The 19821-nt window shown below is 42.3% G+C and overlaps 1 protein-coding gene across 2 annotated transcripts in view; it reads right to left on the bottom strand.

The window, feature by feature from the left end:
* The window catches only part of LOC136876922 (homeobox protein Mohawk), a 167442-nt gene that overhangs the window by 93191 nt on the left and 54430 nt on the right, over window positions 1-19821 (bottom strand). For both annotated transcript variants that reach the window (XM_067150678.2, XM_067150679.2), the window contains exon 2: window positions 4845-5064. In XM_067150678.2, coding sequence (XP_067006779.2) covers window positions 4845-4999 — 155 coding nt within the window. In that variant the 5' untranslated portion in view covers window positions 5000-5064. The remainder of the gene's footprint in view (window positions 1-4844; window positions 5065-19821) is intronic.

Here is a 19821-nt window from a genome sequence, read left to right as displayed (position 1 = left end):
GTGAGATCTTCTCAAGGCCTGTCGGTTCGATGAATTCTCCGAGGTATTTAAAGTACGAGACCCGGTCGATTTTACCGTATTTTGTTCTCAGGCTCGTGATATCTGTCTTTGAACAGAAGAATTTAGTTTTCTCAAATGAAATCTGTAGTCCCACTTTTTCTGCAGATTCCTTAAGTATCTCAAGCTGCTTGATGGCAGTCTCCTCATCCTCTGTTAAAATCGCCAGATCATCCGCAAATGCAAGGTATGGTACGTAGAGGTTGTTTTTGGGAAAGCCCAATCGGATCGGTTTCCAAGATTCATGTTTCTTGAGTTCCTTCTCCCATTCTTCCATAACCTTGTCTAGGACGACGTTGAACAGAATTGGAGAGAGTCCATCACCTTGTCTCACACCTGTCTGAATGTCGAAGGGTTCTGAAATTTCTCCCATAAATTTCACTTTAGATTTTGTGCCCGTTAGTGTTTGTCTTATGAGTTCTAGGGTTTTGAGATCTAGTCCTCTCTCTTCTAGAATTTGGAATAGGGAGGGTCTGTCTATCGAATCATATGCCTTTTTGAAATCTACAAATGTGCATACTGTAGGCTTTTGTCTGAGGGCTCGTAGTTTAAGTATGATTTTGAGGTTGAAAATTTGTTCTGGGCATGACCTGTTTGGTCTGAATCCTGCTTGAAATTCTGATAATTTGGGTTCTAATTGTTGTTGTGTTCTATGTAAGAGACAGGCTGATAGTATTTTGTATGTGACTGATACAAGTGAGATTCCTCTGTAATTGTTTACGTCTAACTTGCTGCCTTTTTTATGTAGTGGATGGATTAGAGCAATCTTCCAGTCATCCGGGAGCTTTTCGGTTTGCCAAATGTTTTGGATTATTTGTGTAATTTCTTTGAGTGAATTTGGGCCTAAATTTTTCAGAAGTTCAGCTACAATTCCGTCTTCCCCTGATGCTTTGTTGTCTTTAAGTTTCTTGATATGTGAATAAATTTCTTCTTGAGTTGGTGGTGACGAATTTTCCGGTATGATTTCTGGCTGTACTTTCGGGAATCTCTTTTTGGGTTCTGGACAATTTAAAAGCTGTGAAAAATATGTAGCTAATTCTTAGCAGTTTTCCTTATTTGTCAGGGCTAGTTTACCATCGTGCTTCCGAAAGCAAAGGTTCTGTGGGGAATATCCTTTAATTTGGTTCGCAAAGGTCTTGTAGAAATCGTGTGTGTTGTAATTTTTGAAGTTGTCTTCAATTGACTTCAGTTGGACATTGACGTATTTCCGTTTATTTTGTCTTAAAATCTTGGATACATGCTTGCGAACTTCGAAGAATTTCTTCTGTGTTTCTTCTGATTTGTTACAATTGTAGTTTTGAAATGCCTTTTTCCTTTCTTCTAGTGCGGTCTCACATTCTTGATTCCACCAAGGATGTTTTGGTTTCTTGCGAAGAGGGATTAGGTCCTTCGCCGTTTCGATGATTTTAGTCTGGAAATTCTCCCAGCTCTCTGCAGGACGTTTTTCCCATTCTTCTGAAATTTTGGAGTCCTTGATTTTGTGCAGATCAAATTTTGGAATCACTGATGTTTTCCTGTTGAATTTCCCTTTGGGTGTGAATTTAATTTTGATTCTGCTTAAATAATGATCCGAATCGATGTTAGCACCTCTGCGCACTTGCACATCATGAATTTCCTTTTGGTAATCATATGATATTGCCACATGATCAATCTGAAATTCTCCTAAATGATGGATGGGTGATCGCCAAGTTTTTTGCTTTTTGGGATTCTTCCGGAGTGATGTTGACATAATTTTGAGGTTATTTTGTTGGCATAACTCAATGAGGCGTGTGCCATTTTTATTGGTGAATCTGTGGGCTGGATAGTCTCCCACTGTCCTCCTGTATTTGTATTCCCTGCCAAGCTGTGCATTGAAATCACCGAGTAGAATTTTCACATCATTTTTAGGGATTTTGGCCATTTCTGTTTCAAGTTCTTCCCAGAATCTTTCTGTTTTTTCAGGCTCCTTTTTATTGTCTCCATTTGTTGGCGCATGCACATTAATAAAGGTGTATTTTTTGTTTGTATGCCTGATTCTTAAGGTCATAAGCCTATTGTTGATGGGTTTCACCTCTATTACTGAATCCAAAACTTTTTTGTCTACACAGAAGGCCATTCCTAACAATGCTGCTCCTTTACCAATTTTCTTGTTTGTTCCACTTTTGAAGATCCTATAATTATTGTAATCCATCGTTTCTGAATCGGTGAAGCGTGTTTCTTGCAGGGCCAGAATTTGGATTTTCTGCTTTGTAAGTTCTGTTGTGAGATTGTGCAGTTTTCCTGTTTGAATCAGTGTCTGAATGTTGAATGTGCCAATGAAAGTGTGAGTCTTTCGTGGAAGTTTATCAGAGCACTCCGATTTTCTCTCTCGTATTCGCCCAAGCTCCCCAGAATCCGAATGCTTGGTTGCCACTTTAGAGTGGGTGGATTGTCCACCTGGGGTAATTTTGTCTTTACTTGTACGAGTCATGTCTGCTTGTAAGCAATCTTCTAGCTTTCGCTAGTGGTGTAGAACCAGGGATTGTTAGTTCCTGGAGCATATTTACAGCCGCACCTCTGGTGATCAGACGCTGACCACTTGCCGCTTGCTACAAGTCAGACGCAAAGTGGATTTGATTCGGTTCTTCCGCCCTCTCTGCCATTGGGATATGTCCTCTTCTGCCGTCGAGGCCGTTGACCATTTCTCTGTTTACCTCAGTTGATCCGCGGGTGCTTATTTGGCTAAGCCTTATTCACACCTGTCCTGCATATCTACAGGAGCTTCCCCTATCAGCCATATGGGACGCGCCGTGTCGGGGTTGAGGGCCCCCTCCCCAGTGTCTTACGCAGGGTTATGCCTAGCTCCTACTCATTTCAGAACCAGACCCCCACGTAAGCTGACCGGGTTATTATTATTGTTATTATTATTATTATTATTATTATTATTATTATTATTATTATTATTATTATTATTATTATTATTATAGAATTGTTCCGGGGTATTTGTGAATCGCAGAGGTGAAAGAAGGTGCCGGGATGGATGGATCTAACTACAATGTCAAGAACTGAATTTAAAACTTAACCTGAAGGTTATATTTTCAAAACTCAAAATTTCACAATTAACAGGTACAAGTAGCCAACATTAAACAAGTCCTTGAACGACAAAATTGATGTTGTAAACAAATCGTGGGCTTCAAGCCCTCACTTTACTCTTCCTGAGCTCTCAGCTCAAATTTACAAAAGAGCACAATTTTACAAGGGCAGAAATCCCCTAATACATGGAGCATTTGCTCCGTAAATTACAATATCAAGCCTCCCAGAGGCAATTTTACAACACTAGAAAAAGAGCTAACGTGCTCTCAGTTTTCCGGTCATACTCAAGGCAACATAGCATGAAAATCTAATAATCACTGGCCTTACAAGGCACTATTTACAAACAGAAATGTAATTGCACAGAGGTATCGAGTACCCAAACTACAGGGCCTTAGTGAAAAAGAACAGGTTAAATAAACGGCCCGCGTACAATTTGAGTGGAGTCGAAGACTGAGCTCCACAAATTTCATAACCTATAAGGCGCTTGGCCGACGAAACAGGGGCTATTCCCAACCTACTGAGGTTGCTCGCATGGAAATTACTTTAATACATTGCAGAAACAAAAGCGTTGCACCTCAAACCAAGATGAAGGGGGGTTCGAGGTGGTACATCACTCTCTATCCCCGACTTACACTTGAAGATTTTATGAAGTTATTGCATTAGCCGGCAGAAAGTTACATTTTTAGGAAAGAAGGTTACATAATTGATGATTCGGACCTTTCCCTCGGGTTAAACTGCGGAGCTAGAAAGAAAGAAAGATGTTATGTGGCCATTACCTGGTAGAAGTTCTAGCAGCTGACGAAGATGCCTCCCGCCTCCTGCTTGACACACACACTCAGTAAGATGACGATCAATTGGCCAATAGACGTGAAAATCCGCAGTATATAAACCCTCGGGGAAAGTTCGAGACCATTTAAGATTAAACTAGCCACTCCCTCTCATGTTTATTGGGTACTTTCAAAGTTACACTCAAAATCGAAGAAGACTGTGATTGGTAGAAAATTAATTACAGAAATTAGGGATTGGCTGGATTCAAAACTGACGGAAGGAAAAGATAAATATTGCCAACCCCAAAATAAATGAACATCAATTAGAAAAAAACTTATGAATACCAAACTTCTTTAAATCAAAAGTTCTTTCACTTTGCACCAGGGTGCATGAGCATAGTTTTTAGTAGTGACATCTATGGAAGAATGTCCGAACTTCTTGATGAATGGCAAACAAAACAAGTAGAAATACGGTCAGTTCAGGAAACTTCACAATAACAAAATTACATCATATTTTAGTGGTGACATCTTCTGGCCTAGTTTAAATTTCACTGTTTCACCAGTAGAGGAGTTCTTTTAGGCGCTAGATTTAAATGTGCGGCGTTGGGGTGTACCTCCCGGTACAATAATAATAATAATAATAATAATAATAATAATAATAATAATAATAATAATAATAATAATAATAATAATAATAATAATAATCAAACGTCTTTTAACTCCTTTTTTTAATGATTTCCTACAAGAAGGTGGGAGGGTGAGTACTCCAATTTATAATGACAGGTTATAACTAAAGAATATAAGTTGAACGTAGGAAAGTAAAAAAAATACATTTTTTAAGCCTTACAAGTTTTAGAACTCACTTTTTTTGCCTCCCCAGGAAATTTCGTAAAATGAAGTTACCCCCATTTTGCACCAAACCATTCGACTGCATCCACCACTTTTATAAAGTATACTTCTATTACTCACCTGTAACGACGACTTCGGAGAACTCGACCACCTTGCAGCCACCGTTCCTTGTTGTCACTGGTAGGTTCTTCCTCTGAGCGGCGGGGCTTCTCGCCCTTCCGGAGACGACTCCGGATTAGGCCGGAGTCCTCGCTCAGCATTGGGAATGTACTCATGACGTGTCCATGGTAAGAAGGAAGGGGAATGGTTCGTCCCTAGCTATACCATTCGGACCATCATCCTGAAACAGATCTCAGTTTCAGAATACCTTTTAACACAACCAAGAAATACCCTTTAATGTAAATACCTACTGTACAAGTTTGCTGATTCGATACTGGCTGAGTCTAATGGTATCTGAAGGTTTTCAAATATACCTACATCATGTCGGTAAATTTATAGGAATATAAACGAACTCCTGCGGGACAATATTCTGAAATCCCGGCATCTCCTTAAACCATGAAAAATGTTAGAGGGATCTAAACCTAAAAATACTAATTATTTCTACCATACTAACCCACCCGGTTGCAAAGATCGTTTATACGACAAGTCTATATGGTCTCACACCAGGTTCGAGCCCCGACGGTAGAAAAAAATAGACTGTTGGCCGGTACTGTAGGAGAGGTGGTGGTACAATTCCTAATCACCTCTCCGCAGTGTTCATATGGAGTGAGGGCACATGACGCTGTTGATGATGATTCGTCCATCGTATGGCGACGTTAAGCCTTGAGCAGAGTCCTTGGTGTTATTCGACAGAAGCAGGTTATGTGCCGACACTGGGTTTCACCCTCTCCCTGTCTTATCATCATCTCACATCCTAAAGCACAGGTCGCCTATGTGAGTTAAATAGAAAGACCAGCATCAGGTGAGCCTAATATTTCCTTGGACACTCCTGGCATTACACCGATGAGCCATTACATTATGACCACCCCAACGCAAGAATATTTATTGCCCCTGAAGCGCGGAGAGGTACACGTGATATGCGGTCAGCATGGTATGTATAGGACAGATATACAGGCTCAATGTTGGTTGTGTATCCGGGGTTAGAATAGTAAAAGCGGGCAATCTCTACGAATCTTATAGAAGTTAAATTGTGAAGGTTTGGCGCCTTGGTACAGCTCTTGAAATTTTCTCGTTAACGACCGGTACGCTTTTGAAGCTTAGCTGGCTGGCTGTGTTTACATTCCTTCTCCTCAGAGTGCCAGGATTTCCCCAACTCGAGACACAGCGTTGTCATCCCTCCGTATTGCTCTTATGGTCCTACAACGAGTGAACACATCCCCTTTGACACACCCATAATTCCTCGTGATAAAGGGATATTACACTGTAGTTTGTAATATGTTATGAATGACAGATACAAAAGATGAGGAATTTTTGCCCATGAGTTATTAAAATAACTACATAACATTTCCTTTTTAATAAATACATTCGTAGGGAGGAAGCACAATGGCGGGAACAGCCATCGCTTCGTTGCCTTCCTTCATTTACCTTCTTCTGTGTTGCTCTGGAACAAGCATCGTGTAGTCCCTCACTCTGTGAACCGCCCGCAGCTCATTTCCGTAGTGAAGTCATCTACAGTATTTATTTGTTGCATGTGTGTTTTTAGCCCTTAAATCAGTGCGTACTTGTCTTCAATCAATAGTGATCTGCATTTAGGGCAGTCGCCCAGGTGGCAGATTCCCTATCTGTTGCTTTCCTAGCCTTTTCCTAAATGATTTCAAAGAAATTGGAAATTTATTGAACGTCTCCCTTGGTAAGTTATTCCAATCCCTAACTCGCCTTCCTATAAATGAATATTTTCCCCAGTTTGTCCTCTTGAATTCCAACTTTATCTTCATATTGTGATCTTTCCTACTTTTATAAACGCCATTCAAACTTATTCATCTACTAATATCATTCCACGCCAACTCTCCGCTGACAGCTCGGAACATACCACTTAGTCGAGCAGCTCTTCTTCTTTCTCTCAATTCTTCCCAACCCAAACATTGCAACATTTTTGTAACGCTACTCTTTTGTCGGAAATCACCCAGAACAAATCTAGCTGCTTTTCTTTGGATTTTTTCCAGTTCTTGAATCAGGTAATCCTGGTGAGGGTCTCATACACTGGAACCATACTCTAGTTGGGGTCTTACCAGATACTTATATGCCCTCTCCTTTACATCCTTACTACAACCCCTAAACACCCTCATAACCATGTGCAGAGATCTGTACCCTTTATTTACAATCTCATTTATGTGATTACCCCAATGAAGATCTTTCCTTATATTAACACCTAGATACTTGCAATGATCCCCAAAAGGAACTTTCACCCCATCAACGCAGTAATTAAAACTGAGAGGACTTTTCCTATTTGTGAAACTCACAACCTGACTTTTAACCCCGTTTTTCATCATACCATTGCCTGCTGTCCATCTCGCAACATTTTCGAGGTCACGCTGCTTGTGTTGTTTGAGAGTTATGTGACAAGCCTACGTGTGTGATTTCTTTTTTAACATTAATACTGTGATCTTTTGAAGAGTCATCCACAGTTTTTATTTGTTGCGTCTGTTTTCTAGCCTTTATATCATTGCGTACTTGTCCTGTGTTAATTATCCTACGTGTGTAATTTCTTCCTTTTAATATGAATACAGTGATTTATTTGCGTTATGGCTGAGAACGTTCATACAAATCAGCAGGAAGTCACATGTCGATGTCCGATTCAGAATGAGACGCCATTCGCGGCAATTAAATAACATTCGGTGAGTAACAGAAAATGGTTGTCTAATGGCAGATGTTTAACTTTGGTTGTATAGAGGTGAACAGCGATGCGCCATGGCGTGACTTGTACTGATACAAACATTTGCCATGTGTTTTATTTGTGATTGGTTTTGTTATTTAGCTGTTCTTTCTTGAACACATTTTAATTTTACCACTGTTTTATTCACGACCACATTTAATTTTTAGTATTGTTTTTATGAAGAGATACGACAGCACCGTAGTACGCGGCGTTGCCTGGGGAAATTTATTAAATGCAGTTAAATATATCTGTCACCCCTCAAGCCCATAAAAATCAATATTTGTCTATTTTCTCCCCCAGTTTGCCGTACACACTTCAGTGCTGATGTTTTGTATGTGCCGTAGTTTACCTCTGATTCTGTACAAACCAAAAATAGCCGCTGTTCCCCTTGAGTTCATAAAAGAAATTCAGCTTAGTTTCTTTCCATTTTTATCTTGAACTTAAATACTGAGTTTCACAAATTCATGTGCCGCCGTTTTCCTGTGATGCTGTTGAGCAGAGCAGTTCGATATGGCAACCATGTTGTTATAAGAGCAATACTGTTTTCTTAACATGGAATGACCTACTGCGTGCAGCTGTGCAACACTGGAGACCTGACAAGCGAGCGGACTTCAGTATTCCACGTGGACTGTCACTGACAAAGCAAGCTTGCTATTGGTCACAAAAGAGGCGAGTGTAAACAGGCATAAATCTGGTTACTATCCGGTGGTGGTACTGTGTAGAGATGAGAAGAATGCAAGAGTGAGGAATGTGGCCTGCAAGTACGAACTTCCTGTTCTGCCCAGACAGATCGGCTCTTATCTGCTCATATCTGCTACACAAAAACATTGACTCACACTTCGCAGTTTGCTGGATTACAACTGACAAGAGCGAAAAGCTGCCAGTAGAAGACAATATAAAGTCGTCTGGGTAGTAGCGGAGTTGCTATAGTAACCATTGCGTGACTGGCTCTGCTGGTGAAAACCCCTTCGCCCCGTTCCTCACCGGGCACGTGCATTCTTCTGATCTCCCAACAATACTGCTTAACGTTTGAATCTGCGGTCGTTAACAAGAAAATTGAGAGAAACAGACCAGCATATCTGAAAGAGCACGGCTTGTTGCCTGCTCTCATGTCGTTGTTGTGAGTGGTGCAACAGTGGGCAAACAACGACACCTTAGAATACATGGTGCACACTTTCAATAGGAAAACGGGGTACGGTTCTCAAGATGAATATCTACAGTAACTTACAGACTGCGTGTCTCCAAGCATGAAGGGCAAGAACTCAGTAGAGACCTGCCTCTCCCGGATTCTATGGCAGTGCTGACAGTTGTTGAACCTAGTTAAACGCAGCACCTATCGGAAGATTTCTTGAGAATGGCATACTTTGAAATATTGAGGATTCATGTGCGTACAGAAAGTGGCATCTGTAGCGAAGAGGCAGAAGGACCATGGATTCAAGAGTTCTTCTCTTGTCACGAATATGTCTTATGGTTGGGGTTCATCCGAAAATTTGTGTAACACGACAAAATGTATGACGAAAGTGACGTCATATTAGTCGTTACCGTAGGCCTTGGTCGCCAAAGATGCTGCGGCTGTGGATTTGTATAGTGTGTGTTGAAATAGGAAGTGTACCGTCAGTGAAGTCACATTCGTCGTTACTGTAGGCCTTGGTCGCCAAAGATGCTCTGTGAAATGATGCATGGTGTTATCAATGTTTGAGTTTCATTCTTTGAAAGACATATTTTTTATCATTAGCTTTCCATACAGGGAAACGTTTCTTTTATTTACAGAAAGATTTGCTCCATTGCAAGCTATGATGTTAAACGTTTGTTTTCAGCATACAGACTTGTATTTACTGAGAAATGGCGTTCCTTCACAACCAAAAACTTTGTAAAAACTCGTGTGATTTATTGTCATTTTGAACTATGGCGGAAGTTCTTAAAAATATTGTCGCAAATTTATGAACAAAAGTATTTTTTATCAGTTATAATATGGGTCGAATTATTTGAATACCTCATTCTCTGTCTCCTGGACGTTTATTCCTATATCACACCGCAATTCATCGTTATCCTTTAAAACTGTGATAGAGAGCTTCATAAATGCCCTGAACCCGCGAGTGGTCGCTATATGAGATTTTCTCTCACATTATTTGTATTGTGATATTACTTCACAGTGGTGAAAAGGAGGTGACTGTTCCCTCTTCTAGCTGAGTTTATACCTGTCGTGAGTAGAGCGATTCACATTTGAAGGTTAAGCACCTCCTCCCCTAGTCAAAACAAAGGTTCCTATGTGTCCGTGCGCGCTACGTGAAGCCGCGTATACACTTGAGCATTCGCCCCGAATGAGCATGCGTTTGCCCAGTTTTGCTCAGATGAGTACAGGGCGAACCGAATGGATCCGCATGCCTCAGCCCCAATCGAATGTTGTCGATACCTCAAAGTGAACACATGCTCTGTTCGTGCTCAGTGTGGACGGTTGATGAGTGGGGTAGCCCGAACACTATGAGCCGACTGACTATCGCTATGCATATGCGATCTCGCTCGTGCAAGTGAAGTGAAGGAAGAGTGTGAAAGATAATTTCAAGTTGAAATGGAATTGTCCCAGGATAATTCTCTTATCCTCCTGGGGTACTACCACAAGTATCCCGTTCTGTGGAACCCCAAGGACGAGTTCTATTACAGTACCTTCACATAGTCCGGCTCCATGGCTAAATGGTTAGCGTGCTGGCCTTTGGTCACAGGGGTCCCGGGCTCCATTCTCGGCAGGGTCTGGAATTTTAACCATCATTGCTTAATTTCGCTGGCACGTGGGCTGGGTGTATGTGTCGTCTTCATCATCATTTCATCCTCACCAAGACGCGCAGGTCACCAATGGGAGTCACATCAAAAGACCTGCACTTGGCGAGCCGAACATGTCCTCGGACACTCCCGGCACTAAAAAGGCATACGCCATTTCATACCTTCACATAATCCTTTAAGCAGGCTGCGATGGTTTGGCACACTTCAGGTATGATTCCGCCAATGGCTTGTTTCGAAATTTTGAAGAAGTACTGCAAACTCGTGTAAATCGCAGTGCCACAGCTAGGCGTTCCTCGGCAGATATGGCTTTCCTAAATGTCGTGTCCTCTCTCTCAATCGTAGCCCTGATACTACGCAATATCCATTCAAAATCCTCGTGAATTTTTTTTAAAAATTGTCATCTGTTTCATGTCCGATCGTTTTTAACAATTGAGCATTGCATCTCTCTTCATACAGTTTTCCTTGCCACCACCGCTTCCTTTTTTTTTCTTTTTTTTTGTTTTGTTTTCAAGGACTGCAAAAAATACATATAACAATAACTGCCGACGATCAATTTTCGATTCAGCGTTGTAGCCTCAGGTCAAGCAAAACACTACACTACACCTAAACACAGACGGTGACCTCGGTCCGCACGAGGTCCGAACACAGTGGAAACTTGTTCAACAGACTGCCATGCTGGTCGTGCTTGTGCGCTCCCGCATCGGCAACGCATGCTCATTCGGGGCGAATGCTCAAGTGTATACGCGGCTTGAGGGTTTCTCTCATCACGCGACTAATGACGTTGGTGTTATGTTGAACTGGAGCGGGAAATTTACTCCTGTTGTACGAGTTAGTATTTGTATTATGAGCACTTCTTGTTTTTGTAAATATTATTGTGTTCAGAGACCTTGCTTTGTACGTAAATACTACTAGATATAATGCATGTGTGAGATTTTATTTTTTACAACTTCAGCACGGAAGTTATTTTTAAGTACATTGCATATGTTATTTTGAGTAGTAATTTGTGTCTTTAATAAACAACTAATCATTTCATATTTATCTAAAATATTTAAGGTAGAACTTGCGTCTCATTTCAGTAGTAAATTTCAGCCTTACGTTGTGAAAAATGTCATATTTATTTTAACGTGAGAGAAAGGCTCACGCGCGACCACTCTAGTGTTGGCTACTGAATGCATGATTCAAAGCAGTGTATCGATTCATTGAAGTGTCCGAATGAATCGATTCACAGGAACGGCGAGCTCACGGCACACGATTCAGCTTACTCCCAGCGGACAGTGATGAGTGGCGCACTCACTGGACGTTGACGGGGAGCCGAGCTTCCGCTGCAGCGAGACAGTGAATCATGGCACATCGAAAGAATCGTGAACGAGCGCGGCTCAGTGAGACACAAGGTACACACGGCTCCTTATCGGCTCACTGGACACGCGGAGAGACGAGCTTCCGCTGCAGCGAGAGAGTGAATCATGGCACATCGAAAGAATCGTGAACGAGCGCGGCTCAGTGAGACACATGATACACACGGCACCTTATCGGCTCACTGGACACGCGGAGAGCCGAGCTTCCGCTGCAGCAAGACATACAGTGAGCCATGGCACACCGAAAGAATCGTGAACGAGCACGGCTCAGTGAGACACAAGATACGCACGGCTCCTTATCGGCTCACTGCAGCGAGACATACAGTGAGCCATGCTACACTGAAAGAATCGTATGCTATAATGGACTCTCGAGCTCAGCTCATTTGAAAATAATACCCATTTGCATTCACTGTCCTCTTCTTACAGGGAGGTTTAAATAATAGATGGATTTATTTGCAGTGTTAAAAAGGTAGTCACAACATAATTCTGAAGTAGCTAGTAAGTAGGTAGGCTATTAGGTTATATTATTTATTAGTTTAATGAATCTTAGTATTATAACTTAGTTGACATTTGACAATTAAACTCGACTCTAGCCTGCCCTATGACTATGATTCATGCTCATGACCACTCAAACGTACCTGTTTTATATTGGGAAGAACGGCTCAGTATTCTCTCAGTTCATATGTCACATCGTTGCACAAGACTTCAACCAAATGTGGACAGACGCAATAACAGCATGTTGAATCAGAAAACCAGCGGGCTACTGTACATCTCGGGTAGCCTATACAAAATATGACGATTAAAAAAATCCTCAGCTGATAGAAAAATACATATTTTCAAAAATGACTGAGCGAGTTGTCGTGCGGCTAATATAGCGTGACTATGCGCTTGCATTCGAGGGATGGTGGGTTCGAATCCCACCGTCGGCAGCCGTTAAGATGGTTTTCCGTAGTTTCCCCATTTTCACACCAGGAAATACTGGGACTGTACTTTAATTCAGGCCATGGCTGCTACCTTCCTAATCCTAAACTTTCCCACCCTGCGTCGCCGGAAACCTTCGATGTATTATAGTAAGTAGCATTTTTTCTAAGAAAGGAGTTCATAGTATGAAGACCAGATGGCAGCTGCGAGCACTGAATGCTGTTGCTGCTGTCTTACCAGCACATACTACACAGATGCAGTAGGAGCGGTGACCAATGAGCCGTGAATCGGATCACCGTATCGATTCAGCAACGTGAACGGAATCAAATGAATCGATTCAGTAAAATGAATCGAATGTCCCATCACTAGACCACTCACGTTACATTACGCCTAGCAACCACTCGCGGTTTAATGCATATAAGCGCCAAATTTAAAGTTTTTCTCATATTTAAGTGTATATTTTAATGGCTTTTAGCGTATAATTCTATGCCTATTTTGGACATTTTTACTGCATATATATCCTCAGTCTAATTAAGACGGTCAATCCTATTCTTGAAAATGCTGGAGGACTGTCGTGGAACTACATCTGCACCGTCACTCCCACGTCTCCTCTTTGAATGTCACTATCTTCTTCCAGGGATAACCCTATACAGAATGTGGCTAGGACTGTCTTGGTCATTGGTTTTGGATGAACTATTGTACAGTTTGCTTCACTAGCTCGTGTATTCATGTGGTGAAGAGTTTTAATGCCCCCTAGGAAAACAACGTCCCTACGGTAGAATATGATATAGTGCTCACCTGTGTCAGGAGGATTATGAGTTGCACCACGGTATCGATTTCCACATTCTATCAAATATTCTACTTCTACAGAACAAACAGCACATTACCAATACTGTATTTAGGACAGTGATTCAGTAAACTAAACAAACTGAGGTCATAGGCCATTTTCTTTTCAGAGACATTTTTCACATTTATTTTACCCTTTGGATCTCACAGCAGAGAAAATGAAGTGGAGTATGGCTTTTAGTGCCGGGATGTGTCCGAGAACTTCGGCTCGCCAGGTGCAGGTCTTTTGATTTGACTCCCGTAGGCGACTTGCGCGTCGTGATGAGGATGAAATGATGACGAAGACGACACATACACCCAGTCCCGTGCCAGGGGAATTAACCAGTTATGGTTAAAATTCTCGACCTTGCCGGGAGTCGAACCCGGGACCCCTGTGTCCAAAGGCCAGCACGCTAACCATTTAGCCATGGAGCCGGACACAGCAGAGAAAGAAAAACTATCTTGGTATGAAAGGAATATTTGCAGTATGGTGGAGAAAATTGCTAATTAAAGTCTCTTTACCTTCTTCGGGACTCAAATAGGAATACACTGGTGATGATGATGATGGTGATGATGATTGTTTTTTAAAGAGGCCTAATATCTACTGTAGGTCATCGGCCCCTATCAAATAGGAATACCCCTCTCTCCATTAGCATAGTCGATGCACGAGACTATGAAGTTGAATCAAGTTGTATATCATCGATGTGTGTATGTTAAGTCTTCAGCTCTAAGTCTGGTTGGATCCTCAACAGCTCTGCCATCAGTTGTCATAGATGGCCTAGGCATCCCTGAAGAGGCGTACTAGGGAAATGAGGAGTGAGGTAGTTTCCCGTTGCTTTCCTGACCGAGCCAGAAGTTGCTGTTACATATCATTCTGCCAAGCCCACTGAAATTCATGCACCAATCGCCCTATGAGCAACATTTTCACACCATTCATAGCAGGGACTGGCTGCAGAAGGAATGGAATTACTAGCATCGCTCATACCTCAGTCACTTTCATATTGTCAAAGCCAAGGATAAGACAGAGACAGATCAATGAGAGTAACAAAATTGCTGTAGCCTATACCAGAAGACATAGTGCACTGTAACCGCTAGGTCCTGCCAGCAAAGGCACATATCATCGATATACCTTAAGAAATACAGTTAGATCCTAGACGAAATTATCCTTACAACATTATGTTTTTAGGCCGACTTTGCTGTACGGGAATGATAGCTGGGTTGATTCAGGATATCGTATTCATAATGTGGAAGTATCTGACATGAAAGTAGCGAGAATGATTGCTGTTACAAAAAGGGGGGACTAATGGCAGAAGGGGATGCGCAAGACGGGATAAAGGCTAAGCTAGAATGAACTCGAAGTTTATCGAAAATATGAAATGTAACACTATAAGATACATGTAAAAAAATGGTCAATTACCAAGTATGTGATATTGTTTCCGAAATGTTAAAGAACTCCTGTAGGATGAAGTTCCAACACCCTGGCGTTAGGCTGTTAGCAGTTAGAACAGACAAACGAAATAACATTAATATTACCACAATTATCAACCAATTGTTCGTGGTTTTAAGTCCAGCTAACTGGTTTTATAGTTTTCGGAAACGTTGTTATGTCGGAATTTAGTCCCGTAGGGGTTCCTTTACGTGTTGGCAAATCTACCGCGTATTCGAGCACCTTCAGATATAATCGGACTGGACCGGGATTCTACGCGGTTGGGGTCACGTAGTTGAAAGCTTGCATTCGGGAGATAGTGGGTTGGAACCCTACTGTTGGTAGCTCTGAAGGTAGTTTTTCTTAGTTTTCCATTTTCACACCAGGCAAGTGGTCGAGGTTGCATTTTAATTAAGGTTACGCTCCCTTTATTCACAGTCCTAGCCCTATCCTCTCACACCATCGCCATAAGATCTATCTGTGTCTGTGCGACGTAAAATAAATTGCAAAAGAAAACGGGATCAAGCCCGCCACATTTGGGACAGAAATCCATAGTTCCCTGAATTATTGCCACTAGGACAAAGTATAGTCTACTTCATTTTCCAATATAAAACTTATCAATACTGCTTAAGAGGTTATTAAAGTTACTATCTAATTACATCATATTAGTTTGGAATATAAAGAAATATTCCATATGAGATAGAAAAAGGAACTTAGGAGCGAGTTAACAAAGAGTACGCTACTCACGAAAGTGTGTATGTCCAACCCATGTCCCGTTTCTCTATGGGGTCTGGTATGGGGTAAAATGGATCTTCTTAGCAAGTTTTTACTACAGGATGCCTTTGTTGACGTCAATCTCATCAAAGGAGTTAGTGAGATGAAATGAATGACGTGATATATTATGATAGTCGGAAGGTGGAGGGTGAAAAACGTGTGCCGGAACATAGCCTACTCCTGACGAAGAGCACCAAAGGCTTTACATCCCTATCCGACGGACGAATCACCATCAACAGCGTCGTATTCTGTTGTATGTCCGGCGCTCCCTTTCTCGCCCCGCCAGCCAGCTGCACGCGCGCCTGTGTATCATTCTGCTAGCTTCGACGCGCAGCCCTCAGTGCGCGTGCCTGACCATCGAGTGTAGTATAAATAGGAGCTCCCTTCCTGCTCAATCGCCCACTCGCCCCGGTGTCCAGCTCCAGAATACACCCTACGTCGAGCACGGAGGCTACTCCTCTTGAAAATGTGCTTCGACCAGGTGGACTGAATTTCTGGCAGTACGAGGTTTCACCTCTGGTCACCGCTCCCTTACCTGTTTCCGCTGCCTATGTTCCGTAATTCTTTTACAAGCCATTTTCATTCCCTAACTTATGCAAGCTCCCTTAGTTTCGCTAGGTGGAATTTCTTCAATCAATTGAACTTGCTTTTTAGGAATTCAGGCACTTCAACAAACAAGGACTCTCATGAACATTTATGTTAGTGTGCCAGATAGTTCTCGACTATCAACGTGTCAATTCACAAAGACTATCTTTTCAAGATAGAAGTGTATATAAAGACTGCAAACCTGTACATATTGTATAAAGACAGACTTTTCTCAAGATTCAATATTCCTTTTTGCTTCAAAATAAATTTCAGTTATTTGTGTGTAAATATCATAAAGTGAAGCAATAAAAGTTGTGTTTGTAAATTTCAACCTTGGTTACAACACAACTCTATGGCGACGAGGTAAAACAGCACCAAAATACAATTCATCGGCCCCAGTCGCCAACTCTATGGCGACGAGATAAAAGCACCAAAATACAATTCATCGGCCCCAGTCGACAACTCTATAGCGACGAGGTACACACGAAACCAACACTGCAATTCAATGGGCCCAGTTGTCAACTCTACGGCGACGTGCTAACAACAACGACACTCCCACCAGTTCTGACACACAGCTTACCTTACTCTTTCTTGCACGCATCTCGCAATGGCTACTGCGGAACAACTAGCTACGGTTTTCCAAGCCTTACAGCAGCAACAACAACAATTTATGCAACAACAACAGGCAGCATTAATTCAGGCTATTCAAGCTATTTCTGTCTCTACACAGCCATCAGCTATTCCTCCGTTCTCTGCTTTTGATCCGGCTAAGGAAGAATGGTCAGTTTATTTAGCCCGCTTGCAACAGCATTTCATCTGCCATTCTGTCACAGATGATCAACGCCGCCGCGCACTATTTCTTAGTTCGGTTGGCAATGCTACGTGTGAATTACTACGTAAACTAAGTCCGGAAGAACACTTATCTGAGGTACCCTTCACACAGCTCTTAGCCCGTCTCACGGAACACTATGCCAAAGCTCCTCACATAGTGGCTGCTCGCTATAAATTTTTTCAGAGCAGAAAGCAACCCCATCAGACACATACTGAATGGATAACTGAATTGCGTGGTCTAGCTAAACCCTGCCAGTTCATCTGCTCCAAGGACGGTTGTGGTTCATCCTACACTGATTCTCTCATTCGGGACATGATAATTTTACATACTCCTGAAGACAAAATACGTTTTGACGCTGTCAAGCAGAGTAACCCTTCTTTAGAAGACGTCCAGCGTATTGCTACGGTTTATGAGCTTACTACCAAGACTGCCGCAGCCATAGCTTCTCCACACGAAGTTGCACAAGTCTCGCCTCAGGCCCGCAAGTCCTCTGCTACAGTGAACCGTACGGATAAGGCGCTCTCCACCAAGCATTCTCGCCAGGTTCCCTCTCGTAATGCTACACGGAAGCCCAATTCTAAAAGCACCTCGAAACTCCTGCCTTCCTGCCGAGGTTGTTTCAAGCATCATGAACGTCGTGACTGTCGTTTTTTCAAAGCTACTTGTGAACGATGTAATAAACTTGGACACATTAAGACTGTCTGTCAAAGTTCGCTCCGCCCTGTTAAGACTACTGCAGCACGCCGGAAGCATATACAGCCCCGCCAAGACATGGAAGTTGATCAGATCAATCTCATTCTTCCCACTAAGGATTATCACAAAATCATCATTCCTCTCTCATTCTCTGATCGATCTGTCGATTTTCAATTAGACACTGGATCACCTGTCTCTATTATTAACCTGACTACCTACCACGACTTAGGTTCACCTTCATGCTCTCCAGCTGACATCCAGCTCGTGACATTTAACAAGAAGAAAATTGACATCAAAGGTCAAATCAAGCTCCAGGCTAGTTATAAAGGAATTCAGAAGGCCATTCCTCTTCTCGTAGTTAACAACTACACTGCATCAAACATTATGGGCATGGATCTATTTAACTTATTTGGTTTCCAGATACATGACAACATTAACGTCGTCTCTACATTGCATCCTACTTCTGACGTTACCGCTCTCCTAGCGCAGTTTCCTGAAGTCTTCGACTCTCAGCTCGGAACAGCAAAAGACTATACAGCTCACATACAGCTGAAATCCGGAGCTAAGCCTCGCTTCCTCAAATCACGTCCAGTACCCCTAGCACTTCAAGACCAGGTCACGAAAGAATTAGAAAGATGGATACAAACTGGAATTGTCGTACCAGTTACTTCTAGTCAATGGGCTACTCCACTTGTGGTAATCAAGAAACCTGATGGTAATGTTCGACTTTGTGGCGATTTTCGATCTACAGTCAACGCACAACTCGAAACCGATATCTTTCCTATTCCACGTCCAGAAGACTTATTCCGTCGTCTCTCTGGTGGACAATTCTTCTCTCGAGTTGATCTTAAAGAAGCATATCTCCAGCTACTTTTAGACGAAGAATCTAAGAAATTTCTCACACTCAACACTCCTCTCGAACTGCTCCAGCTCCAGCGGCTCCCCTTCGGTGTTTCATCCTCAGCGGCTATTTTTCAGCGCTATTTGGCTCAACTCACCGCCTCAATTCCCGGTTGTGCTAACTACCTGGATGATATTATTGTTACTGGAAAAGATCATCAGGAACATCTAGCCAATCTCCGCCTTCTTCTCCAGACATTGAAAGACAATGGCCTACGAGCGAATCTCGCTAAATGTACCTTCTTTCAGCCTCAAGTTCACTACCTTGGACATATACTTGATAAGAATGGAATTCGTCCTAGTATACAGAATGTCTCCGCGATAGTAAACATGCCAGCACATCAGAACCTCAAGCAGCTTCAGTCCTTCATAGGCAAAGCGAACTATTATAATAAGTTCATTCCACGCTTCGCTACAGTGGCAGCTCCATTAAACGCTCTACGTAAAAAAGGTGTTAAGTTTCAGTGGACTCCGCAATGCCAACAGGCATGGAAAACAATCAACAACGCCTTAATTCAAGCTATACAACTCACTCATTTTCAGCCCGACAAGATCATCACGCTAGCTACTGACGCTTCAGACTACGGTGTCGGTGCAGTTCTCTCCCAGAAGGATCGTCATGGACAAGAACGCCCCATCGCCTTCGCTTCGAAAACACTTAATGACCATCAACGTCGATACTCACAGATAGAGAAAGAAGCTTTAGCCATCATCTTTGGTATTCGCCGTTTCAATGAATATCTTTATGGCAACCATTTCCTGATCATTACCGATCATAAGCCTCTCGTACACTTATTCCATCCTGGTAATAAGATCCCAGAGAATTCCCTCAGAAAGCTTCAAAGATGGTCCATGTTCCTTTCTGATTATTCCTATCAGATTGTATATCGAGCCACATCCCAGCATTGTAATGCTGATGCCCTCTCCCGCTTACCCGTTGGTCCTGATACTGCCTTCGATTCTCAAGAATCTGAATGTCTTCAGTTGGACATAGAACTTGAAGATACTGTATCCAGTTTTCCTATTGATGCTACCTGCATAGCTAAAGCTACGGATAAGGACAGTACACTTGCTACTGTACGTACTTACATCCGCAACGGTTGGCCTCTTCAGAGCACCCTTCCTGCCCGCCTGGC

The sequence above is a fragment of the Anabrus simplex genome, chromosome 7, assembly GCF_040414725.1.
Source record: "Anabrus simplex isolate iqAnaSimp1 chromosome 7, ASM4041472v1, whole genome shotgun sequence".
In the NCBI taxonomy this organism is placed as follows: Eukaryota; Metazoa; Arthropoda; class Insecta; order Orthoptera; family Tettigoniidae; genus Anabrus; species Anabrus simplex.
This window is presented reverse-complemented; position numbering and strand designations above follow the sequence as displayed.